Here is a 27,491-nt window from a genome sequence, read left to right on the forward strand (position 1 = left end):
ACGTGATACTTCCATTATTAACTCATTGACATATGTGTTGGTGGTCTCCTGATGGCACTGTACTCACTCCTGATGCTGAGGGCTCCACGGGGACGGCAGGCTGCGGGATCGGGGGGCTGGGTCTCCTTGGAGTTACAGAGTATCTGTTGTCAGTCTGGTGGGGGACGAACCGTCCGTCTGTGTGACCTGTCTGTCTCGGGTCTGGGAATCTGGGATCATACTGTGGGGGGTATCGGGGATTCACAGGTGGCTGTGGTGGGGGCTCAATGGGTCGTATGACTGGACCCCCATGGGAGTAATGGCCCGCTCCGTTGTTCTGGGACTGATCCTGGGTGTCGGGGTACACGATCACAGGGGGGGGCTGGACCTCTGCCACCTCGTTCTCCTTTGAATGAAAATGAGAGGTATTAGTTACGAAATCAAATATAAGAAAAAGTGATGGAGAAAGAAAAAACAAATACGTTTATTTTATTTCTCTTACCAGATCTCTGAAGAAAGGGTTGTAATCTCCAAGCTGATAGGGGACAAAAACTGATCATCAGATTCTGACATCTCACCTCACAAAGAATAAATCACCTGATCTGAATTGTAATACATGAAGGTACTGTATATCGTCTCTATTAGTACTTTTACATAAACACATCAATTAAGCACACCCTTTTATGAGTGAAAGTTTTAAAAGTTAAACAAACAAAGTAATAAGCAATATTTACATTTGAATGAAATAACTTAAAATAAAAAAAACCTTAAACTAAATAATATTACATATCAATTCCGAAAAATGCAAGAGAATGAAAGACAACACAATATATATTTCTGCAATTTTAGAAATCTTAACTGCATTTTTAGCCCCTAGTGGCCAAAGATGGATTGCAGCTTTAAAGCCTAATTGTATTAAACACAGTGGTTAAATTATATAACAATCTATATTGTTGCATTTCCCTTGGCAAAAGAAGATGACCGTACCATGACTTGGCGCAGTCCATCGCGTACTCTCAGATAGAGGTCTGCTTTGTCGAGGATGTAGATGAGGGTGCCCTCGGACTGGCGTCTGGCGGTAGCTACCATTGTTTCATATGACCTCAGCACAGTAACCTGTAGAAGACAAATAAACAGAAAGTTCTCATCAGCCTGGAACATTTGATCAGGTACATGTATCTAAGACTTAGTATGATCAATTGCAACCAACTGTTTGAATTCACTTATCACCAATCACTTATTGCAGTGAAGGCACTTACCCCAGAGGAGAGGGCCGGACTTCCTGGTTGGCCAGGAGGACCGGGAGGTCCAGGAATACTGACGGCTTTAAAATAACACATTGTTAATGATTTGGCGAATGAACAGCTTAAGTGGAGAAGGTCTCCAGGAGACAACAACAACAGTGACATTAGCATGAGGTCACCTCATAAATAGTTGTACCATACTAGTGAGTGGTTTAGAAATATTCAGGATATTTAAAGATAGAACAATCCGCTTACGGTTATTGGGCCTGTATGGTTCGGGAAGTGCGGGAGGTCCTGGAGGTCCAGGGGGTCCTGGAACACCTGGACGCCCATCGTAACCAATCCCTGGGGTTCCTGGTGGCCCCTGGGGTCCAGGGGGTCCCATTACAGAGTCTCCCTTTGGACCCTAACATGAAAGAGAAAAATCCTAATTATTGGAATGCATTTTTATTTATTTGTCTCATTTAGGTCATTTCAAACAACTTTGTTGATGTGTAATAACTGGAGTAACTGCCTAGTGTACGTGTCAATCAACAACGATAGTTTAGATGTTTTGAAATAGGGTACCTACATTAAATGTTACACCCCCAGTTTGGAGAAATAGACAGGAGTACCTGTCAGAAGCTAAGCAATGTACTGCTATGGATGCAAAAATGATTTGGAAATTTGGAAGAAAAGCCAACCCATTGACACCAGTTTAAGTGTACGCTGAATACAAAATATTTTCCCCTTATATAGGGAACTACAGCCATTGTTATACTCTCAATAGAAACCACCAAACTCTGCTAAATTGAGAAAAATGTATAATATTAAGGGTCTACCACTAATTTAATTAGTTAACTTTTATTGGTGTTACGGCCCGTCCACACAGCAGCTTTGAAAAAATCTTGAAAATCTTGGAGCTGGGCGTGTCTGAGAGTTTGGGGATTTTTTGCGCGCAACGCGACCAACAACCAATCACATGAATCTCCCGCCCCCGACATACAAAGCAAAAAAACCCGGGGATTTTATGCGAGCAATATATATATATATATAAACTCCCCAAACAGGCGAATACCTACCAGTTTCACCCACTGTCTCTGCCACCTCCCTCCATGCCTGGTTCCTCCTGTTTGTATCCCGGTAAATAGTTCTGGTCGTAAAGAACCGGGTGATTTGCTACCGTAATTTCTCGTTTGGAATATGAGGAAATGAACTGCGATCTCGCTCTCCCAGCTTACACGTGGTTTGATTGAATAGCGCTTGTACTGTCAGATTTGCATAAACAGGATTTGGTTGGCTGACGCTTCCAGCTCAGCTTCAAAAGTTGAACATTGCTCAACTTTTGAATCCTGAAAATCCTGGAAATCTTCGCTTTGCTTCCCCACAATGCAGTTCGGCGAAAAGCGAGGCAAAGTGACATCGCCCCCATTCAAAGTCAATGGGCAGAGAAGCGTTGGAAGATTTTTTTAAAGCTGCTGTGTGGACGGGTTGTTACTGTGTGACTTTGGTGAATCTGACCTAATGCTTTAAAACACGTGTCAAACTCAAGGCCCCGGGGCCAAATCAGGCCTTTGGTGGATTTAATTTCGGCCCGCAGGATAATTTCTAATTACTATTAGATCTGGCCCGCTGGTATATTGCACACACACCTTCACTCAATCCTGAGGGTTTCCTCAGCTCAGAGCCTGACCCCAAACATTGATGCACTTGCACCCAAGATGAGATGACAAGTATCTGGCTTGAACTAGCTTCACAGAGAAGCAAACTGAGTTGAAATGGATGTTTCCTTCTGCACTTTTTTCTTGAGACAACAGGGCATGTTTTTTTTTTTCTTTGAGGGAAATAGTTTTTTTTAAGCTGTTGTTGGCCTGTGGAAAAATGTAATCATAAGAAATGACTGATGAAAAGCTGCAGATAGAGCCATAAGAAATGAATTATTTAATGTTGTTTTTATAGGCAATAATTTAAGCTTTGTTAGTTCCAGGTTTAATATGTGCAATAAGTTATTTCAATAAGTTTTGCAATAAACATTGAACCAGTCTGGCCCTCGACGAGTACCGATTTTTTTTATTTTGGCCCACTGTGTATTTGAGTTTGACACCCCTGCTTTAAAACATTGATCACAGTTCAACCAACCAATCGAGGCAGCGTTAAACCAGCAACTCACTGGTCTACCCCTGATAGATACAACAGCTTTAGAATCCCGTTGGAAAGGGCTGTCTGACTGTAAGAAGTGACATGTTTTTAATATAGCGTGAACTCTTTTTAGGTGACTAAGACCTGTGTGTTGCTGTCCCCGGCAACAGTACATTTCTCTGCTTCCTGACTCGGTTCCTTTTGGTTTTTCCAAAACTGGGAACGTGCCTACTGGTAGATAATTCACTGACCATGTACAAGTATCTCATACAACCCCAACTCAAAACACCCAAACTCTCCCTTTAATAACCTGTTAATATACGACAGACTTTCTGAACTCACCTCTAGACCCGGTTTACCAGGTGGCCCCGGTTGTCCTTGTACTCCTCCAAAACGTTGGTCATAATATCCTCCACTCTGCTCTCCCTTTTCTCCCTTTACACCCACGTCTCCACGCTCTCCCTTCAGCTCATTCTGTGGGGAAAATGTTTACATTATGTAGTACAGTATATCCATCATACTAATACATCTGACAAGTGCTATAGCAACAAGCTAGTTTACCTTGAATGCGTAAATATCAAAGTTAGGGGCTGTTCCTAGAGAAAGAAACAGATGTGCTTTCGTTATTAAGTACTCATAACTTCAACATGGTCTTGCAGTGCAGTGAGAAAGTAAATGGTATGTTTAATTTATTCCAATAAGGATTTACCTGGGATTCCCGGCAGTCCATGGTCCCCTTGCTCTCCTTTGTCTCCTTTAGTTGCTAGAACAAAATATATATATTTTTAACAATGGTGAGTAAGACACAATATCCCACAGGTGTATCTACCATTCAAAACTGGAAGCACCCTGTGTTCTAAATTTCATCAAATCATCCTTCAAATCTAGTCCGACTTGACGGCTTAATCTCCTGACAATGGAGTGTATATCCCCTTCAGGCTGAGGCAGCTGGATCAAACTGAAACTAAGATAGAAGTGTTTATCTCTGCAGACACTTTAAACCCTCTCTAAATCTCTCTTCCTTGACTGGCACTTTTACTTAACTTCTCCATTCTGATCCCCCTCTATCTTACAGTATTACGTATTGGTGCTTAATAAAACAAACGGTGTCTGTTGGAGGACATACCTGGGTAATTCCTTGAAGTGTCGTCATAGCGCTATGAACAGAAAAAAAAATGTTCAATGAAAATATTAACAGTAAGGACAGAAGGAAAAGTTTCACCATCATGGCTTAAGCAACGGAAGAAAAGCACCAGATAATGACTGAATATGGAAATACAGAAACTGTTCCACATTACATGAAAGACTAACTGGAACATATCGATGTCCATGGTTCAGGTGTTGGTGTGTGTGTACTTACATTGAAGCGATCGAAGGGGGAGGTTGGTCCGGGGGGTCCAGGTGGTCCGGGGTTTCCTGGTTGCCCAGGCACTCCCTATGATACAAAGAAATCCTTACTGTCTGGTGTGTTGATACTGAATGTTAAACATGAATACTTATTTAATTTCATGGCATTCTTTCAGAAATACACTGACAGATCTAAGAAATGTACAGTTTGGATTAAGATTACGGAAGTTTTCTCCATGAATCAACATGACTTCTCCCACTGGCACAAGGTTGGCTGAACAGCGGCAGTGACCAGGCTCAAATGCAGAGAAGAACCCTGGGTAAGTTGTGAAATTAAAGAATATTTGGGTTTTTGAAACCCAATACTTTTTATTGTTACAAAGCATACTTGAAAAAATATCTCTTTGTAACACAAAATCTTGCTAGCTCATCTGTTTCTGATGCTTAATGCAAGATTGTATTCATTTTTACTCAATATGTTTAGCTGATTAGATATATCACCTTTACATTTCTTTTGAAAGAAGGCCAGTCACATCCATGCTGCACCCTAACTCCAATTGCTCTCTTTTGGTTCTATTATCAAAAGTTGAGTTCCTGCTACTTTGTTTAGTACCACCTTGGGTAGATATTGCAATATGGCAGACAAAACTAAGCCATATAATGTGCAAACTATGTCATTAAGATGACCATGTGCAGATTTTTCTCTGGTTGCCAATAAAAAGGATTGAGCAAGGGTAAAATTGAAGATGACTGATTTAATGGCTGTGGCGGAAAACAGAATAGAGAAAAGGACCAAATGTGAGTGTTTTGCCTTCATTACACCCTTGCATAGCTTGAGTAAAGTAAACGAGATGTTAAACTATGTTATAACCTTTGTCACTTTGCTCATCTAAGACATTGGTGATATTTGTAACACTTACTGGGTAGCCATAGCCAGAACCTCCTGATGTATCTCCTTTCTCTCCTTTGTACCCGTTCACACCAGGACGACCCTGAGGGGAGAGAGTCAACTATTAGTGCTGCCATACACGTGGACACAAACCGGATTCAGGTGTAACTATAGCCGTATACAAAAGGTCAGTCAAATGTATTTAATGCTTAGAACAAACACAGAATGCTATAACATATAGTATATCAACTAAGGACACCAAGGATCGCTACTTACAGGTCTTCCAGGCATTCCAAATTCACCCTTTATTCCAGAAGGACCATACGGGCCCTACGACAAAAAATCAAGAAATGAAAGACAATGTGAGATGACTGGAGAACAAATGGAAAAGCCAGGTCGTCATTCTTAAAAAGAACGAGTTCTCAGTTAACTTATAAAGGTAAAATATATATATATATTTTGCATATACACTGTAAATGCTGAAACACTTACAGCGAGTCCAACAGGTCCAGGTGGTCCAATGTCTCCCTACAGGCATGGTAAAGGAACCAGATTAGTTTCAAAAGTAAATGTACCACCTTCATTTAGGCAACACATTTAGACATTAGGTAGAGACATCATATACTATAGAGGGGTTTATGTTATGTGATAAACCCGACCGACAGTAAACTCAGTGAGACTCACCTTCTGACCCGATAGACCATCCAGATGCAACAGACTTCCATCAGGTCCAATCACTAAGCCTGGTTCACCTTTCTCACCCTGAACACAGAGCAGCAACAACAATGACAGCACTACCTCAATAACTACCAGTTGCTAAATTAATAGTTAAAAGAATGAAGAATCTACCTTCACTCCATAGCCTGGAACACCCGGTTCTCCTCTGTCACCCCTTGGCCCAATAGGACCCTGTATGATAAAGACAATACAATAACTCAATTGACCATGGGTCAGGGGAACAGTCAGTTGGCAGCAAACCGTCTTCGATGACACAGATCAATTCAAGATTTTCCATTAGCCATTTCCATTCTGTCTCCACTGTGCTGATTATAAATTGCTGAATCGACCATTGTTTAAAGTGCTGATATTAGTGGATGAGATGTTGTGGCCTTCTATGAGTAGAGGCATGGCCAATCTGCAAGCTGTATTTGTGAGAAGCATAAATGATTGCTAAGTTTCGTTGATGCTAGGGCTGCTCAATTAATCGTATTTTTATCGTAATTAAGATTTTGGCTTGCAATTCGTGGCCTACATTTTTGTCTGTATGCCTCTGGTACTAATTCATACGCTCGAAGGACTGTGGTCTTAACAATTTCGTAATCTAAGTTCTCCTCAACAGTCAGGGCATTGCAAACTTCCTGAGCTTTACCTACAGTACGAATTTGCAATGCAACAACAGAGGCCACACTCTCTTAGGCCACCTCTAGCATACCAGCGATGCGTACAAAGGCATTAAAGTATGTGTCTACCTCTGTTTCCCTGAACGGTGGGACTAATGTTATGTGCCTACTCACATCAAAACTGTCATGGGGATTTGTTTCCGAATTGCAACGACGTACAGACAATTCAACAGAGACCTGATTTATATGATTAAAGATTTAGATTGAGGAGATTTATCCATGGTCAACATTTGAATAAAAGGGTCACCAACCCCACCAATATCAGAAAAAATAATTAAAATATTTTATGAAAGAAAAAGACCAGAACTAACAATGAATGTATCCTACCAGTAATAGCTGTCTGTAGCTAAAGCCTGATATATATTCCTCTGAGACCCAGATTGATTAACTATTGGCTTTTCTAAAAACTACAGTGCCCTATGGAACATACTTTGACAATCACATTTTAAGTCTCTCTTAGTTATTATTAACACTTGATAGTTTGGTTAATTTGGTTAATCCTAAATGTAGGGTCATTTTCTCATTGACTTCTACCCAATCAAACCTCTTTTGGAAAATGGTGGAGTCTCCCCCTGCTGGATATTTGAAAGAATGGAGGTTTAAAGCACTTCCACAAAACCAGAAGTTACCGGTTGGGAATAACAAAAACTTTGGCGGACAATTATATCTATCTCTTGTGAAAGCAGATTGAAAGTAGAGGTTTCTATGGCATTTAGTTATATTTCCTAAAGATTAACTTGTATTAAGACCATTTCTTTCAAGTACTTTAGTGAATGGTTTTGAGGGTTGCAGACTGGGTAGGGAAGTTGAAAGTGAACATTCTCTTGGTTTTAGTATTTCATGGAATTTGTTTAAAATAATGCTGTCAAAATTATCGCGTTAACGGCGGTAATTAATTTTTTGAATTAATTGCGTTAAAATATTTAACGCATTTAACGCATGAGCAGAATGACCCGCCCCATACATCCCACCAGTTGCAGCGCCAGGGTATGGCTGGGATAGGCTACACCCATACCAAGAAATGGCTTAGCCCCACCATGAAAAATGATGTTAAAGTAAGCAAAAATAAAGCGGAGTAAATTGCGCAGACAGCAGTTAGTAAGAGTGATTTCAGTAGCCACTTGTCTGGAAATACCGAAGACCAGAAACGGTTTTGAAAACTTTTGTCACGTAGTGATCGTCTTCTCAATAGAACATCTTTGATAATGTCTTCTGGTCAATCAGAATCAAGATAACGGCGTGGTGTTGTTGCAGGAAGTCCTGACGGAGAACACATTTGCTGTAGTACAAGGGTGCACATAACTGGTACGCAGGTTATGTGCGTAATCTGAAATGCGTACGGTCACTTGTGTCACAAAGTGCATTTGCGTACCGACGTACTTGTGAAGCTTTTCCAGAAATGTTATAATAAACACACATACTGTATGTTAAATGGATATATCTGCCTTCTTTCATTTATCTTTCCATTCCCACAACAATATACATAAAGAAATGGCATATTTTGGACATAGTTTGAATGGTGATTAATCATGATTAATTTTTAAGCTGTGATTAATCTGATTAAAAATGTTAATTGTTTGACAGCCCTAGTTTAAAAACGAATACACATGTGGATTAAGGTTCAAAAGAAATAGGCAACAGAAAACACTTTTATGATGGGAATAAGAGAATGGTACATTAATAATATGACAAATGGAGACTTACAGGGAATCCAGCTTGACCAGGTAAACCATTTTCTCCCTGTCCAGGAACATATAAGACATAATTAATAATAATAATATGCATTAATTTTTTTAATTTTTTTATTATATATATATAGAGCGCTTTTACAGGTGCTCAAAGCGCTTTACAATACATATTACACATATTAGACATGTAAATGTCATTACTGTGGAAATTACCCACAGGAGCAAATGCGGGTAAAGTGTCTTGCCCAAGGACACAACGGCCTGACGCAGTGGCGGCCGAGGCGGTTTTTGAACTGGAGTTCACCAACGCCCCTTGATCTGATGATCAACCACTGCGCCAAAACTGCCCCAATTACATGGCCTGTCATCCGTGGTAGGTTTTTTAAAGATGGCAAAATGAGTAGAAAGCCTCATGTGAATACAAAACTGTAGTTATGTTAAATAAGATTAGGTTGTACCTGTATCAGTATTAATATATATATCTAAATACATACCGCCCGCCCAACATCACCAGCCACACCGCCGGCCTGTAGTGACACAGAGAGAGAAAGAAGAAGTTAGGATGAACACCATCACTGATCTAAACTGCGGTTAGCTGTGTATCAGTGTAGTGTGTGTGCTTTTGGGTGTGTTCCTTACATTGCCATCAGTCTGGTAGATGATTTGTCCCGGGGGTCCAGGTGGGCCGGGGGGGCCAGTGAGTCCGGATCCATCCCGACCTGGCTCACCCTAAAACCACAACACCACACGCAGCAAAAAGATGAATTACTCTGTTACTTAATGAAATGCTTAATGTGACATAACTTTAATTGTTCTAATTTTTATAATGAAGATAAAGAATACAAGTTTCTTCACAAACTAACTATTATTTTTCTTTATTCTTCTTATTCTTAGGAGACTTTAAAGGTGTGAGAGATCCAAATAACTATAACAAACTCTCTGACGAAGAATCATACAGGAGTGAGATGTGAGTTTGAGTAAAGTGAACATATTGTATTTATATGATATTCACCCTGTCTCCTTTGTCACCACCGTCACCCTTTGGTCCCTAAAATAAAGAGGAATGAGACAAAAGATATGTTAAAAAAATGTCAAAGCACTTTCCAAAAATACATCTGCTTCATTATGCAGAAGAGAAACAACCATCTCATTGACATAAATAATAATTGCACTGCCTCTGTCATATTAAAACGTGTAGAAACATGATTACCCGTTAAATGAAATGATAGTGATACATTTAGGAAATGCATAGAAACTTGGCTACTACACACGTTTGAACAGATTGGATATGCAACATTCTGCCTGGTAAAAGGCGCTGAAATATATTAGGTATATTGACAAAATAACCCATACTCAAAGGTCTTAGTCCCAATTCCAATCCGGCCATGACCTCCCCCTCAGCATGCAGCTCATTGTTTACTGCTTGTTTTATAAGTAGCCAGTTTACAAGCCTTTTAATTAAAAGCTAATAGAAAGTTAAATCGTCTGTTGATTGGCTTTTTTTAATCGCATGCAACCAAAGCCTGCTCAAACATGAACGATGAATACTACAAACTGAAGACCAGAACCGCTCCGATACCAAAATCTTGTCCGGTTGCAACAGTTCCTATTACTGCTGGATATGTCCGAGGATTGAGCTCACTCCATGACAACTCAACAACTTTAAGATGAAGACCATGGGCCCTTCTCACTTCTCTTATTTTTCATTTCCTCGCTCCTCGGTCCTTGGTCTCACCGTTAGTTGATTTGTCTGCGCCATCTTGAGTAGCGTCCCAATGGCCTTATTTGTGCCGGAGGACCGAGGATCGAGGAGCGAGGAGCGATAATGGAGGAGCTATAATCGAGGAACCACCAGACCATCCTCCGATGAAAAAAAAAAAAAAAAATCGCCCCCTTACTGTGTATCGCTCACTGATTGGACGATGCAGTGCATGCACTGATCTGATGCTTCTTGACATGAGAGCCGTTTCCCAGCGGAGTGAAGAAAATACATGAACCTCACGGGAGTCACTCCTCAGTTTATACCGTCTTTTGTTTCAATTCATGTATCATTTAGTTACAAATATGTGATATATCTGAACAACAAAGTGGTCAAAAAAATGTTTATTCATTTTTTGGAAACATTTTCATGATCGCTTTTTTCGTTTTACATTTTCATTTATTGTCATTTTCATTCAGTCAGTCATTAAGTGCTATTAAAATGTTAATGTGCTACATATCCAAACAAACAAACAAAGTCTGCAATCCAATGAATATTAATCTAACTGGGTTTGATAGATAACATATCTCTTTTTCTTCTCTGAATTATTTTATTTATTTTGTGCACTCTAATCAATATTAATCAAACTATTGTTCGTTTATACATTTTAAGAATGGCGTTTATCTTTTTTGAGAATTAGTTCTTATTTTTATTTTATTTATTTGGGTCTACAACAGATGATACAAATGTTTGTGTCAGTAAATGTGTACTAACAGAGGCGGGTGTGTGTGGAAATAACGGGGACAGAGCTTCTGTCAGACGATCAGCTGTGCAGCGTCATCACAAACGGACGTCGCTTCACGTGATGCTCCGGAGGAAAGGACGTTCCATTGCTCTTAAAACTCATTTCCCTGTTCTCGTGGTTTCCTTGCGTCTCTCCATGCTTCCCTGGTGTGAGGGACTAGTCACAGGGAAACGACGCAAGTGAGGGACGCAAGGAATCCATTTAACCGAAGTGAGAAAGGCCCCTGGTCTGCCCCTGGCTCCAGGTGTTCCTAATCGCTGGCAGGATATAAGGAGAAGCTAGAGGACTGGGATGGTCTCTCCCTTTTTGCTGATGCGAATGCAGGAAACGCTCTCCTTTGTGTGGTCGCTTACTGTTGTGAAGCGCTAGTCCTTTTGATGTGCCTTTGTTTTATGTTTAGTCTGGAGGACGTGGTAGTCAAGTTTTACTTTGTTTTGTTTCCCGTAGGATTATTATTTGACTTCTGGTTAGGGGAGGACAGCTCTGGGTCCTACGGCCCGTGGTGCGGCTGGCTCGGGCTCCCTCCCTCTTTTTGTTTATTTCGGCCAATCCTCCAGACCTCTTTTTGTTTGTATAATAAATGACCATTATTGTACGTGGATTTTGTGTTTTATTTTATGTTGCGGCTCTTCCCTCGAGCCACAACAATATAGTAGGGGGCGGGTCGTAACAACCGCTAATCAGAAATAATAACTCTTAGCTATTCTTGTTTTTTGCCAATTTGTTGTTTTTGCAATCAATATGCTTTACAAACTGGCCTCCCCTTTTGAAAAGATGACTGTGTGTTAAAATTGGATAGTAGCATTAACATCGGTGTATAATTAAGCGTTCCCTCAAAACTGGTCTCGAACCAACTTTGCTATTAGCTGGTCAATTCAGAACGCACCGAGAACACTGAGAGACTATTTAGAGTCAGTCTGAGAGTCAATATAGATTATTTTTAATGGGGTTCGCTAACATACAGGCGCTATAAGTGCTGACCTCATGCAGTATATCATTTTGGTAGTCTTAATACTCCAAATGCCAATAATTATTTGTAGCAGCTACTTGATCCAGGTCTAAAAACAACATGCTGGTGTAGAAAGAACGTGTCATCGCCTTCAGTTACTGAATTCATATTGGAGTGATGTTAAAGCTGGTGATTTGCAGTTGTGTTGAGTATAAACCATTACAACATCAGTCCATTTCAAGTGCTGTGTGCCACCTGTTCTGTCTATATAAAACAACATTACCTACCGCCTGTGATGAAATACTTCTCCCTGTTCTGTGTCTATTTTCAGAAGCCAGTTCCATGTTTCTCTTGTTGTGCATACATCGGCTCATCCAAAGATAATGTCCAAGCAAAGGTGAGAAAGTCTAAAAGCAAAACATAAATCAGATTACTTCATTAAAGATAAGGATACAGATAATAAATGGAGCTTTTTGAGTACATACATACTTGGTCCAAATGCAACACGATAAAGTTAAAGATACAGAGAAATCTACCCCAGTCCATGGCAGGGCTTTAAAAACAACAACCAGTCTCTCGTCAAGGCTTTTGCCTTTCAAAATGTCTCTGGTCCCACTTAACGGCATTCCAGAGAGAACATTCCATCCACATACCTAATGATAACAAATAGCCTATTATTACACACGTATAAAGACACTAATGATCTGTCAAGCAGTAGCCTAGACAGACATGCAATTAAATTGGCTGCCTAGCATTTTACTGCAGGCACAGCAGACGGTGTGGTCGTAGTCCGGGGCGACCCAGTCTCCACAGGGGCGCTGCTGTGTTTCCTCTCACTCAACCATGTCAGTGGTTGGCCTCTAAATGTCATCATCGCATGACAACATGATGCTTGTAATGTAACTGGTTAACAAGTTCCTAATGAACATATAAAGGTTAAAGGATTGGGTCAGTAAGTCATTACTAATGACAGAAAATGCAAAAGCATACAGAGATACAAGAGTACAGCTAGCAGACAGGTAGCATAGCTTAGCACATCTTCTTCCTGGCTGGGCACAGTGCTAGCTGTTTCCCCTGTTTCCAGGATCTATAATAAGCTAACAAGTTGCTGGTTGTAGTATTTTTGAATGTGACTCGTTCCTGTAGTATTTTGGGCATTTTCTATATAATATTTGCTAATAAGGACAATGGAGAAGTCATCCTTATAATAAAAAGGGTTTGAACACCTCTGTGGTCTGAGATCAGGTCAGGGTTCTAATGCAGACTTTACTTCGAACCTTTCTCAAGTAGAAATTAATGATCTTAGGGTTAAAGTTAGGAAAATATTTGGAAATGAGCCCCAATTCGCTGGTGTTACACAAATTATTCTTTATTAGGATCTCCATTAGCACTAGCATGATAATTGGCTATTATGATAGGAATGATAATTGATTCCCTTACGTGTGATTTGTTATGCATTTTGTTGTTCCAACTAGATGTGTGTTTACACCAAAAAACTGAACTTAAACTTCAGCCAGAACTTAACCCAAAAAACGATGTTACAATAACTAACAATGAATATGCATTTGTCAGTGTCAGTGACTGGCTCAGATCCTTTGCTTCAGGCTTGATCTGTTAACTCACACTGTATGACTGTGATGTGGCCTTCTACGATACGATACAATATTACTTTATTTATAGTCTAGTGACTTCTTCATAACACTAGCATATAAAAGCTTGGGTAACACAGAAACTGAATAGCCACAGTGCAATCTGACAGCACCAGTCTTTTGTTATGGTGAGAAAAGTTGAAGATCCCTGAGGATGGGGCCTTTTGGCCACAGAGTCTCTCGCTCTGTTCGTGACAGACACACCGGGCCAGTGGAGAAAGAGACTAAGAAAGGAGAGAGCTGGAACGAGGTAGCGCAATGACAGATTGGCAAATTAGGACGTAGGGAGAGACAGACTGGAACGGGAATCTTGAAGTCCGACCAATTCAATGCACACTCTGAGACATTTACAAAAAAATTGAACGTATGCAGGATGCTCACACACCCTTGGTATTGCTCCATTTGAATTGTTTCTCATCTTATTTATACTCCCATGCCAAGAGACCCTGTCATGCCCCCAACCTAGGAGCACCCACATCTATGATTAGCTTAAAGGCACACCTACTTACCATACCACCCACGCGAGAAGAACAAATGATCCAGCATAATTGCACATTGGACATGTTCAAACAGAGGCCTACAGGTTATTTTCTCATGAGGTAAAGCATTTCTATATCCACAGGAAGGAAACAAGTTACAAACGACAACGCAGCAGACCAACTGGACATCCCCTTCCTCGCAGATACAGGTACTGGAAGGGGATAGACAAGATTGAAACAAAAGGCACTTGTGGAACTACTTATATTATAATTAAGTAAGAAATATCAGAGAAAATCCAGATGGGGGAAAGCAAGAAAGTGAAAGAAAAGGGGGCAGGAATTAAACTGAATAGGAGTGAGGTGTGAAGACTGGATTGCTCCAATTTATATCACAGTCTAAAGATAGGCAAGGACTTCATATAGATTAAGAGAATAAAACATACATTTTTCTACCAATGTTTTGCATTACTATTTTTTTCCTGAAAACACAAAATGCCCACGTTCCATTAAAACACAAATAAAAACTAAACATACATAACCAATTTTTGTTGATGTAAATATAGTGTTTACAGTACTGGAGTCTTCTTTTTGATCTCTTTATATTAAACATTTTAATCCCACAATCGAATATGAACAAAACTGCAAACAGAAAATACCTTGAAACCATTCATTCAGCCTTTTACAGATTTACAGTTGGATATTTTGAAGTGGGGTTAATAAGAAACATATCCATTACATATTACAAACATACATTACATTACATTACAACAAACATTACAAACATATCCATGAAACACACAGTTGTGTCAGCACAGAAGTTAAGCTGTTGTTGTTAAGCATTGTCCACCTACTACTATTAAACTACTAAAAACACATTAATAAGCCACCCTGTCACATGGATGACATGTTCCTTCATGAACACACACACGCACACACACAATAGACCCAGATCCACCCTTCTGCTGCTATTAATACTCACCAGCGCACCAAATTGGTTTTATACACACCTTAAAATAGTTATTTACAAAGGTAAGGTAGGTACTCCTGTCTAATTTACATTTGCTAAAAACAACCACACCCAGCTGTCGTATGCGATAATATAAGAGAAGAAAACCTATATATTTCTGAACCCTTCTTAAAGATGTTTTGTCTCCAGAAAGTCTGAAGATAATGGACTTAAGTCATTGTTGGCTTTTTTCAATTTAATTTGTCAAAAGAAACCGAGAATGATTGCTTATTTCTGTGACCTATTATTCCCTTTTGCTTTTCTGGCAGCCAACCTGTCTGTCATGATAACAGTGACAAAAAACAGCATGACAGCTGAAAGCCCCAGCATCACATATTGGTGATAAAACGTGTTCACCCTTCCACAGTAAACGGCTATACCATGTAAAATGCTGTACACTTGCATTGTAAAGTGATTGCGAGTGGAATGCCATAGAGAGTTAAGATAATGACATAAGCCGGGGTCATTATATTCAGGAAGTTGTAACATAGATCTGCCCGTGTCACATCATCAGCCTCTCTGTGCTCTCGGTTAGTGACATCTGTTACTAATGCTGAGCAAGCATATGGGAAACGTTGCTGAAACTGAAAGATTTGGATTCATTCACAATAAAAACAGCCAACATCTTTAATTGGCTTTTAAGATGTTTAAATCTTCTGACAGAAATCACGCTGACGTATCGGAAAAATCTCCGTAGTGCCACATTTGTCTAAGCAGAATCCAAGTGTTCATGCTGAACTTGGAAGGAGTTTAACCATCCTGCTACAATCTGATTTTGAAACTATATTTGTCAAAGCTTCTGGTTTCCAGAGCCAATGATAACACATCTAACGTATTACATACAAAGATATTTCATGGAAATTCTGTAAGTGTAAAAACATTACATTGTTTATGTTGATCTACTTCTCTGATACTGGCCCTGTTGACTGTGGTTGCTAAGTGACAATGTATCATCTTGATGAGAATATATCAAAAGCGGAAAATAGCAAATGCTTGCGTGTGTGTGAACAGAGTTCAAAGGTCGTCTGCAGTACAGCTAAACAACATATAAACAGGCTCCAGACAATGAGAGGGGTCCGTCCGTGGCCCCGCTCTGGCCGGCCTGTTGAAATAACGGCCTCAGATGCAGTAAATATTGACTTTGCTAAGCTAGTGTTTACCTTTGAGGCTTCTCAGAGAAACCGAGAGGCAATTCATGTCTGATTAGAGCCAATTTCGCAGTTTTTTTCCGAAATGGATTGTAATGTTGTAAATCTCACGGTGTATTTTAGGGTGTTTGTATGAAGTAATCCTCCCAACAAAGCTTTAATTGCATTGTGCAGGAGTGACTTTGGACATGCAATCTGTGTACTAGCGATGTTGAATGCAGTGAGTTTCCATTGGCTCTCTCTCAGTGTAAACCCAGACTTACACAGTGGCTGACGCCAGACCAGCTCCCACATCCCCCCCCCCTTTTTGTATAAACTCAATCTAGAACAGATAGCCGGTCTGCTGCCAAAGCGCCAGCTCAGAATTATTATCCTAATCTCTGCTTGCTGTTTAGATGCTTTTATGTTTTTTATGCATATATGCTACAATGACAACATTTAGATCAGAGCATATTTGTTTTTTAATCATTCAACCTCTCAAGGATGGGGGACTATTGAATCTGAAGGGTAATAGACTTACATCAGTGAATGTCCTCGGGTTTGACTGCACACTTCAGCAGTGTGTGAATTTTGATTGGTTAGTGTTGTCTCTAAACGGAGACGACTGCTGTGCCCTCACTAGAAGTGATGATGCCACTGTTAGCAATGAAGCTAGCTAGTAATGTTATCATTTGCTGTAGCAAATCATTGCAACCTGCTCAATCAACCCATAAACAGAGAAGCCTCTCACTGCAGTGTGCAATGCCTCAATGTGGGCCGGAGCTCAACAGATGATGCATTGCATGCTGCGTAGTAGTAGTTCTGTTCTCTCCATGCTACCCTGACCCTCACCCCTAACCCCACGCGGGTCCCAACGCGGGACGTCACGTGCCTCAAAGGTTGAGCTCTGCCCATGTTGAGCTCCGGCAACATTGAGGCATTGCTACTGCATTGAGGGGTACTTGAATAAACAGGGGCTTCTTTTCAAAACCCTTATAGCAGTTCATTTATTGAATAGTGAAAACCTATAAGTATAACGTTTATTTGTATTTGTTTTTACCAGAACAACCGTACAGTGGCTAGGTGCGCTGCATCCATAACATAGCCTAGATTGTGATTGTTGAGTGTGAGAACTGTTTAGCTTTCCCGACTGAAGTTTTGGCCAATATGAGTGCATCATCCAGATAATCATAGTGTACTTTGCCATACCTAGCATTGGGACATACATATGCACTCAAAAATACTACATGTAAGCACATAAGTATATTGATTGAGACACAAAACTGTCTCAGAATAATCACTTGCATACATTTTACTTCATGACAAATGTTTTACTCAGCACCAGATCAAGGGCGGTGCAATGGCAATACAAAGTAAAACAGAGGAAAGTATGCAGTGACGTTAGGTTGTTATTCTCCCGTCAACTTAAATAAATGCATACCTCGCATATGATGTGTAGTTTTGTAACAGTTCTGAGAACTGATCACGTTTTGTGATTAGTTGAATTATATTTGCATGAGTTCACCTTGTCTCACCTTTGTGCTATTGCAAAACGGTTTTATTGTCTTTGCGTATTTCATGGTACACTGTTTACATTGGAATATTATTCAAACTAGAAAAGCTTTTTTGTTGGCCTTGACGCCCACTAAAGAATATTTAACCTGCATGACTGTACTTACTTTTTATTGTACATGAAGTATTATACAATTGCAAAATAGGCTAAAATACAAAAAGTAATTCAATGTATAGCACAAAGAAAGTCTCACAAAGTATATGAACAATTCTGCTCATGACAACTTCTGGTTGTTAAATGCGTAATTAAAAAGCAAGAATATCTCAGAAATATCTCTTATCTTATCTTATCTATAAGACTAAGTTACGGCTACTACTAGCATTTAGCTACTGAGACAGTTGGTCGAGCCTGAACCCTACAAAAATATACATATATTTGATTTACTAAATGATGATACTGAGCTGTCATCTTGGTTAGAAGGAAATGGTACTTTGTGCTCCCTCCTGTGAACAAGAAGATACATGTCTTACAGGCACTGCAGCACAATCTGGACAGCCCTTGTCATAATTGATTAGAACAATTCTGTGACATGCTCCGTGTGTTTGAATGCCAAAAAGCCAATACTTTAACAGAGAAGCTAGCAATGTTATGAATTCCATGTCTAAAGCCAGTTCATGAGAGGTGCTTTGGTATCCACTTGTTCTTTCTCCCAGTGGGGGTCATACAGTTTGTTTAGAAATAGAAATGGGTAGCTGCCGTTCATCATATTGAAATGCCATTAATAGAGGACTGATTTGCTTTGTCAGGGAGGCCGTGTCATTGTGTGATAAATGAGTACAAAGACTTCATAAATACCCTGAGAGAAACACACTGAAGCTGGGACAAACGCCCAGGATCCACTTAAAGAAACAGGAAGATTTATGGTCCAGAAAGGAAAAAAAAAAAGCCATGGAGAGTGTGAAGCGGAGGACAAGAGGGAGGAAAGTGACAATTGTTACTTTTAAAGTAGAATGAAATATAGGATTCTGTGATGTGATACGATATGGTACAGTATGTTAGGATCTTTCACCCTCTGTTAAATAGATACTGTGTAATTGAAAAATATTTTGTGTATCAATCATTTTCTAAGGCACTCTTTACAGTCTTACACACAGACATTGCAGAGTAAAGACTAGCATAGTTAATCTAATGAAGAGAAAATCTGGAAGAGATCAGTAGCTAAGCATAGCTGTATGTTGTTGTAGGAACTGATATGACAAATGACATACGTCTCTGTTGAGGCTCAAATTGTAATATCTACAATAACTCCTCCAGTTGAAGTAATTTGACAACACTGAATAAATACAGTTACAAGAACGACGTAACTGTGGAATGTAGATGAAGAAAGGAGATGTCAATCAAGCTTGGACATTACTGATTTGAGGGCTTAACAGGCAACATTAGTTAAATCACCTGTAAAAGTGAGCCATTGGTGTGCAGAGCCTTTAAAAAGCAATCAACCTCCCTGGCCTCAACCACAGTCACCAATATAAACTTTACTTCTACGTTACCTACAACAAAAATTAAATGTATAATAAAATGTTGATTCCTTTCCTTGCCTACGCCCCTTACAGGAGCTGCAAGCTGTGACGAAAAGGGTCACCAAGGGTGTTTTTTAAAGAGGTGATGCTCTTGGAAACTCATGGCATAGAAAGTCACTTCAATTGTTATTTGTTCATAATAATGTACTCCTAGTTACCGTTAATACAACTAATAATGATTTGAATCAGTATGCAATTCAAAAAAAATAAGGCAGAGGGAGTTACTCAGTTTCATCTCATAGTATCTTAGTAACCGGGGGTTACACCTAGTAAAGACTGTCTGGCTACTCTTAGCTTCTCATTACTAAGGTTGACGTTGGTGCATATTGAACGCATGGATGCTTCTACTCTGCTTATGTTTCTGTCTAGTGAGAATTCCTCGTAATACAATATTGCTTTTTAATTGATGCCTCTTAAAGTGCCGCTTGTGTTGGATTGGATACATGTTGCTTAGGTGCTGGTTGTGTTTTGCGTATGGCTGAAATGACTGGGTGCTAGTGTTTAGTTTACTACATAGAACCTAAACCTTTTTTTGCAAACTTATGCATGTGGCACACTCTCTATCCTAAATCAAATGAAACCCCACTGCTCTTGCTGTAAATCTTTTAGTACCTAGCAGTAAATTAGCATCTCGGCCATGCACAGAGCACGGCCTCTGAATAAATCATTTTATTTCTCATGACTTTGTCCTCGTCTTTTTTCTCCCTTGTACAAATCAGCACAGTATGAGGGGAGGAGAACCGAGAGAATGGGGGAAAGAGTGACAGCAATAAAAGACTTTGAGGGTGTAAATGGGTATCACATTTTCCTTTTCAAAGTGAGTCATAGCTCATTAGACAAATGATATCTAGTGTTCTTTTCTTGGAGGTGAAGTCAGAGTTGCAAAGTATCATGGCGGTGTCTCATGGCCAAAAAGACATGTGGGTTGGAAGACTTTTCCAGGAATCAGGTTGTGTAATTCAGTGTGGGAATGCAGAATACCTTTTTATTGCTCTTCTAGAAAAATAATTGAACTGCTTAATGGCTTTTGATGCCTTTGGTGTTCTATTACCGGCTTTTCGTGCCTGTCCACAAATCCTTATGTAACTCTGACTTAACCTTTCCAGGAATGTCACAGCCCACAGCATTCCTGTCACTGTTCGCTCTCTCCCAGCTTCATACTGGGAGGGATTCCCACACCTTATTTCACATGGCTTCATTTTGGCCCCTTTAGTGCGCTCTTTCCTTCCCTCTTTGGCATTAGTTCCCTTAGGGCTAAGGCCCTTGGCAGGACAGACTCTTTGCCTGTCCAGAAAGGGCAGAGAGAGCTTTATCAGCAGGTCAGAACATATTATTCAGTATAACCAGGCAGATAAGATCAAACATGGGTGATTTTAGAAGAAAAACACTCACCTCAAGCTGAATATTGGTCAAACCCTCATCCAGTAACATGGATTCTAATTCCGTGATATATCAGATTAAACTGAAAAAGAAAACATGAGTGATCTTGAAATAGGAGATGAATAGAAAAAGAGGCCTGTGAGAGTGTTTTGAAACTTAGACAGAGTTGGCAAGTTCTATGTTTTTCCTCAGGCAGAAAGCAATCATTTTTAGGAGAATCGCTTATGCCTTCCAAACTTTTTTTCGTGTGTGCTGGAATCAGTCCACACACATATTGCCACCACAGATATCATGGATAAATATTTTGATTGTGCCATCAAAACCATATGTAATCAAACAATTGTGGCTTTTGTTGCATCCATTCCATTTCTCTCAGGCCTGTGGGACACGTTCAGCGTACTTCTATGAATTGCGTTTAGCTTTGGGCTGCTTAAGCAAATCCAGCTCTGCTCGAGTGATAATCCACACAAGCAATACGCAGTAAATTGTTACAAGCCACACATTTTGATTGCTTTTCATTGTTTTGTCAGTTGAAGCTGAACCGGCCTGCTTCGTGACCAGCAACGCCAACAAACACATCAGCACGAGCAGCTGTGCGATGAAAAGGACAGTTTGGAGTCTAGGGTGACCTTGAGGGGTGCAAACACATCTTTGAATGTAGTCATAGTTTTGGTAAAATAAGTTTATAAAATGTGTGGTGGGGGATCACATACCCATGCAGTGTTTTATGCTTTTCGCCTCTCATGGAGCTGGTTACCGTTTGATTAAGTCAGGCTGAAGCAATTGTTTGTTTGTACCACGGACACTTGCAAAAGTATGCAAATGCACCCAGAGGATCATAAAGGGACGAAATATACATTCTAGCCAACAATTTCATGTTTTACTGCCTAGCAGTTGGAAACAATCACAAACAAGGAAGCACCAACAAATGAGGTAAAAGAGTAAGCCGATTTAGTCTTCCCAAGTCCCGCCCTTTTCGCTCTGGGCTTTGTTAACAGTTGAGCAAGATTGGTACCCGCAGAACAGTGATCAAGTTATTCCTTTCCTGTTATACTTAGTCATGCTACGTGTTTTGCTAATCTATATTGAATGAAAACTACATTTTGAGGATGGTTTAAGATTTGGCTGGGGTAGCTTGATGTGTCGAATGTTTATTCCAGAAACGGAAGAGACCTCATGTAGAGCAACAGAGCAGGGACCCTTCTCCCAAGAGGGATAAACGTGCAATAGTAGTTGCCCCTTTCCGCATGCAAGCAGTGAGCTCTGAGAAGAGAAAAGTGTCTACTCTACCAGCAGAAACTCAGCTCAACGCTGCCGTGATTAAACGCCATGTTATGTTTCAAACCACATCAAGGATTATTTCTGAAACAGTATGGAGCTCAAACGCTTTCTCTCTCGAGGGTTTGATACAAGGTGAGTACCTTTTACATCAGGCTTCTTTACACATACTCTCTCCAGTACAGTGTTAGCTCTTGAGTGCAACCCAGTCTCACGGCATTTCGTGTTATAGTCACAAAATTAATCTATTGATTCGTGTTCACCAACACGATTTCCCCATTTTTTTAAATTAGAAATTAGAAGGAAAAAGAGATTTAAAAAAATACAGATTTCAGTATTCTGAGGCTCTGAGCCCCATTTATTTTCCTCGCGGACGGCAGAAAACTCAGACATTATACAATTTTTTAAATAAAAGGGTTAAGGTTAGGCTTAGGGTAAGATATTGAGAAAGAAAATGTGTTCATGATCCAAGACCTGACTGGACAAAAAGACGTGCAGGCACAAAACATACAGATAGAATAGAATAGAATATAATACAATAGAAATACATTGCTTTTAAAATTGTTCTCTGTGACATACAAATGCGAAAATTGTGTTGGTGAACACAAATCAATAGATTAAATTAATTTCGTGACTATAACACGAAATGCCGTGAGACTGGGTTGCTGAGTGTTAGCGATGCTTGCTAATGTAAACACAGACCATATTCCTTCCAAAACAGGTCGCGCATTGTTTCTGATACAGCGACGTTTCTGATAAGGGACGATAGGTTGGGTGGGCGGATTGTTGCCAGGAGTTCAACATAAAGCCAGCCCACATTTCAGAAATCGTCACTGTTTTGTTTGTTGGTCTATTAATGAACTGACTCGTGCTCCTTGCTAAAGTCTTAGCCATCTTTTATCAAGAGGTCTTGTTCGGGTCCCTTACCAGTACATGTGAATTTAAACATAGGTCACAACTATGTGGGGACACCTTGTGGTAGGAGTGTGTATCCATCTAATCAACACAAGTATGGAGCTCAAATTATTTTTCTCTTGCGGGTTTATCACAAGGTAAATTACTTTTTTTATTTCCTGCTTTTTAAACACATGTGCTCTCCAGTACAGGTTAGCTCTGAGTGTTAGCGATGCTTGCTAATGTAAAAAAGTCTTTTTTTACATTAGCAAGCATCGCTAACACTCAGAGCTAACCTGTACTGGAGAGCACATGTGTTTAAAAAGCAGGAAATAAAAAAAGTAATTTACCTTGTGNTTTATTATTTGCATGTACAGCACTTTGGCTCGACCAAAAATCTTTTTAAAATGTGCTATATAAATAAAACCTGATTTGATTTGATTCAGCTGTTTGTATATTTGCATCATTTCTGTAGCTGAAGCGTGTTTCTCCAAATGTCGGCCACTGGAGTTTTACAGCTGGAAAGTCCAGAGTTTCTCAAAATATTCCGTTTTTATATCAGAAAGCCCTTTATGGTCATATGGTCATCTACAATTAACCACAGATGTACTAGACATTACTGAGGTGGTTGGAGTCTCGTAAAAGTTGTAGTTCTAATCTGTAGATGAGCAGTCGTATAATTAAATTGTCCCACTGAGGGTGAAATCACACGCTGAAACAGGTGTCAAAATATTGCCTAAGTCATATCTCCAACAGCGCTCAATAAATCGGTTCCAGACTAGACCTGCTTGGCAACAAAAGAAACCCTGACGAAGCTGTTCACATGATGGCAGTAAAATATGGAAAACCATTACGGTGTTCCCCTTTTTCCACTATATTTGTCTTTGTTCCTATTCCGGATGTTTTTCTGATTGGATTTCTGTTTGTTTCACAGGAGAGAGTGGTGTGTACACATTTACTTTTAAGTATGATAACTCTGTGCTTTCAGGATTAGTAGGGAAGTCCCTCTTTTGCTACATTGGGGTGTTTTTGTCTGCTCAGAGATATACTGTACTAAAGCATCAGGGCATTTAATCCTGGCTATCCGCTCAAATGAGTATTGTTGTGTGCCAAGCCACTCTTACACAACTTTTTTTAATGGGTTCGGTGGAATGTATCCAGTGATGATCTTGGGCTATCTGTTACTGAGTGAGTAGCTTCTGTGCACATTACACGCACATATAAACATTCCCACACAAAGAAACATGCATGCAACGTGCAATGCTGTCGTTGCAAAGCCCTGTGGCCCTAAAAACTAAAGACAATTTGAAAGAGGTGAATGTGTCATCTTAATAAATCAAACAAATAATTTAGATGAATTACTTTTTACTCTGAAACCGAATACGGTATTGAACAGCCTTTTATGTTTATTATTTGCCTTCAGGTCTTTTCTACCAGGGTGGTTTTCACAGTATCCGGCGCTCCCATGAAATATTTTCACAGAGCCTGTCATCAGCCGTGTGATGTAGAGTTTTTAATGTATAACATAAAAATAATCCAACAGGAGTTCCCTCTGCCTTAACGTAAAGGTTCACCAGCAGTTCCCGAGTTCATTTATAGCACTATATATAAATATTTCTTATTTATCACTGCAGTATATGGGAGCTTTACAGGGAACACTTACCCACCTTCATGTAGATGTTGAATCAGTGTTGACGGCAAATGTAGTCAATGGAAATAAAGCATTCTAATAATAAAAAATGTGTTAGACTCTAATATCCCAGACCCTGACACTATCGTCCAGTTTCTCGACAGGCTGTGTCTAGATTTGACTAGAAACCATCCAATAAACTATGTTGCAGGTTTTCACCATGGCGCTAAATATTTTATGTTACACCTTTCCAGTGTATCACCAGCTGTTTGTATACAATGAAAAAGACCCTAAAGAATCTTAAAAAATGTAGTTGTAATAAGTTATGTATTCTTTAATAGCGTTATATTTACAAAAGGTAAGCCTAGATTTGTAATTTGTAACAAGTAATTTCTGGCTGTTAATTATTCCTTAGAAATTCTAAATAGCCTCAGTTGTGCTTTGTCAGCGTAAGCTCCACTTAGCCATTGTATGGAGTTTTACAAATGTCAGTTGAAAAAAATCTGGGAATTGCCAAAGTAATTATGATAAATCATCAACCATAAATGTTTGTACAGTATTTCACAACAATCCAAGACAAACCACCTGACTAACTGGAATCTACATCAAAGCCATACTGCAAGTGTGGTTGAAACATTTTTCTAAACCTCTTAGAAAGTCTTCCAGTAATAAAAAAGATGAATGACAATAGGTCATGCAAAGCTTGTCATGTGTTTTGTCTCATTACATATGTAAAGAATAAGGACCAATGTTTGTGGCTTTGATAAGGTCCCAGAGTGACACCACACATGGCGCTGATCTGATCGGGAGTGTGCTGGTTGGCTTGAGTTGCATGTTGGACGCCTCACAATCTCTTGCTTGCCAAATCTCTGGGTTTCACTTCTACAAACAGCCGACTTTGGGGATTTGGTTCCCCAGTAATTGTTGTGTGCGATCATTGCTGGGCTCTCCCCTGCTTTTTTGCCATGCCCAAGTGGCCATTGTTGTAATGTTGTTCCCAAGCTGTAATCATAGGCAGATGGCTGCGGGCCTCGCTGCTCCATCTTGATGGGGCTTTCCTCATACAAATAAATGATGTCTGCACACTGTGAGGTGTGATGTAAGGTGTTTTCTTTGAGAAGGATGTTTGTTTCTGAGTTCAGGGACATCCATTATTTCGATGTTTGGTTTGATACACTCTCTATCGGATATGGAAATGTCTGAGGTAGGATCTCAGATAGTTTGTCCAGTCGTAATACAACAGCATTCACCTTTTACTTGAGTGGCATAACAACATGATTTGAATTGGACAAAAATAATGTTTAGGTAGATTTTGGAATTGTATTGTTAACAAGTAAGTCATAAAATGCAGTGTGTTTTAATCTAAATGTGAGGTTTGCATCCTTAAAGGTCACATTTTATGCAAATGCACTATTGATGTCTTTTATACATAAATATGTGCCCCCGGTGTGTAAGGAGACTCATAAAATGTCAGAAAATACAACCCTCTCTCTTTTCCTCCTTACCCACATCTCTAAAAATGGGGGTACAACGGTGCTCATCCAGATTTGCTGTGATCGTGACTGTGTTGATTAGATAGATTCACACTCCTACCACAAGGTGTCACCACATAGTTGTGACCTATGTTTAAATCCACATGTACGGTAAGGGACCGGAACAAGACGGGAACATACGAGAGATATGTATTCCTTTCACGTGTGCAGCAGCATGAGCCTTGTGATAGCTTTCTGACTGACCTGAAGCTAAAAGCACAGATATGCAACTTTGCTACGCTGAGGGACTCCATGATACGAGACCAGATCGTTTTTGTCGTTGGGGCAGGATAGAAAGGTCAGAGAAAGGTTGCTTAAAGGGAAACGGAAATAGCTGACGTGTTAAGCCAGGCTATAAACATCTGGAGGGTGATTGCTGTCCCCAGAATCCACCCGTCAGGGACTCGCAAGCGAGGATGGCGGGGGAGGCGGGCTAATGTGGAGATGAACCCAAGCAGTTGGCTGGTGGTGCGGGTGTCCTCCAGGCCGAGGGGGCACATGGGCCGCGCTCAGCCAGCCGGGTACACAGGCGGGGCCGGAAGGAGGAATTTCAGCTGTAAGCGCTGGCGGCTTAAGCACGAACCGGCGGACAGTTTCGGCTTGGTTAGGGCAGTGGCTCTAATTGCCGCGACCAGGAACCATGTCTAAGCAGGTGCTCCTAAGGTGCCCAGGGCCAGAACCGTTGTTGCTAAGAAGTGTTCTCAAAGGGAAGAGAGAGGAGGAAGAAAGGGAAAGTCTTGGTTTTGGTTGTTTCTGGGGTTTTTGAGAGTGGAAGACGAGGGATTAAGTGACATTTTTGGTGTGGGCATGGTGAAACTGGTGAAGCTGAGCAAGAAGAGTTATGCCAACCAGAGAACGACAACTATGATCGCTCACTGAGATTCACGGGGACGTAACGACTACTATGGGGACGTGGATACCTGGGAGGCCCGGTGCAAGCAAAACGCTGATGTCCTGTCTGCACGCAACGGCAATGAAGATAAGCCACCATTAAAAAAGACACTAGAAGATTATGACGGACAGAAAAGCCAACGGTTTGGGCGTGTTGCGAGAGTAAAAGGGACTCAAAAGGTAAAGCGTGCACCACCTACTTCTCTCTGTTGGGTGGGCTGATGGGACTTGGATCCCTGCTGAGTGAATTTGGAACTTGTCAAGAGAGTGTTATCGAGGGCCAGGCGACGGACGGTGGAGTGACACAAGATTGTACTCTATGATGGTCGTATAGCACAGAGGTTATGCGAGTGGGGGCTGTGTTGAAGGGCTTGATGGTTGGGCCCCTTCACAAGAGCCAGTCCAAAGAAATGC

General features: G+C 40.3%; 1 protein-coding gene across 1 annotated transcript in view; it reads right to left on the bottom strand.

Annotated features, from left to right (window-relative positions):
* Positions 1-27,491, bottom strand: part of col18a1a (collagen type XVIII alpha 1 chain a) — a 92,916-nt gene that overhangs the window by 3,568 nt on the left and 61,857 nt on the right. Inside the window, exons 20-38 of the mRNA XM_010792234.1 lie at positions 9,678-9,713; positions 9,305-9,394; positions 9,160-9,192; positions 8,682-8,717; positions 6,427-6,486; positions 6,262-6,339; positions 6,070-6,105; positions 5,854-5,907; positions 5,609-5,680; positions 4,702-4,776; positions 4,468-4,498; positions 4,051-4,104; positions 3,903-3,937; positions 3,684-3,815; positions 1,479-1,629; positions 1,239-1,303; positions 967-1,095; positions 482-514; positions 68-385 (exon numbers count right to left, since the gene is read on the bottom strand). Coding sequence (XP_010790536.1) covers positions 68-385; positions 482-514; positions 967-1,095; positions 1,239-1,303; positions 1,479-1,629; positions 3,684-3,815; positions 3,903-3,937; positions 4,051-4,104; positions 4,468-4,498; positions 4,702-4,776; positions 5,609-5,680; positions 5,854-5,907; positions 6,070-6,105; positions 6,262-6,339; positions 6,427-6,486; positions 8,682-8,717; positions 9,160-9,192; positions 9,305-9,394; positions 9,678-9,713 — 1,518 coding nt within the window. The remainder of the gene's footprint in view (positions 1-67; positions 386-481; positions 515-966; positions 1,096-1,238; positions 1,304-1,478; positions 1,630-3,683; positions 3,816-3,902; positions 3,938-4,050; positions 4,105-4,467; positions 4,499-4,701; positions 4,777-5,608; positions 5,681-5,853; positions 5,908-6,069; positions 6,106-6,261; positions 6,340-6,426; positions 6,487-8,681; positions 8,718-9,159; positions 9,193-9,304; positions 9,395-9,677; positions 9,714-27,491) is intronic.

Source organism: Notothenia coriiceps, unplaced genomic scaffold (genome assembly GCF_000735185.1).
Source record: "Notothenia coriiceps isolate Sejong01 unplaced genomic scaffold, NC01 NC01_scaffold00036395, whole genome shotgun sequence".
NCBI lineage: Eukaryota > Metazoa > Chordata > Actinopteri > Perciformes > Nototheniidae > Notothenia > Notothenia coriiceps.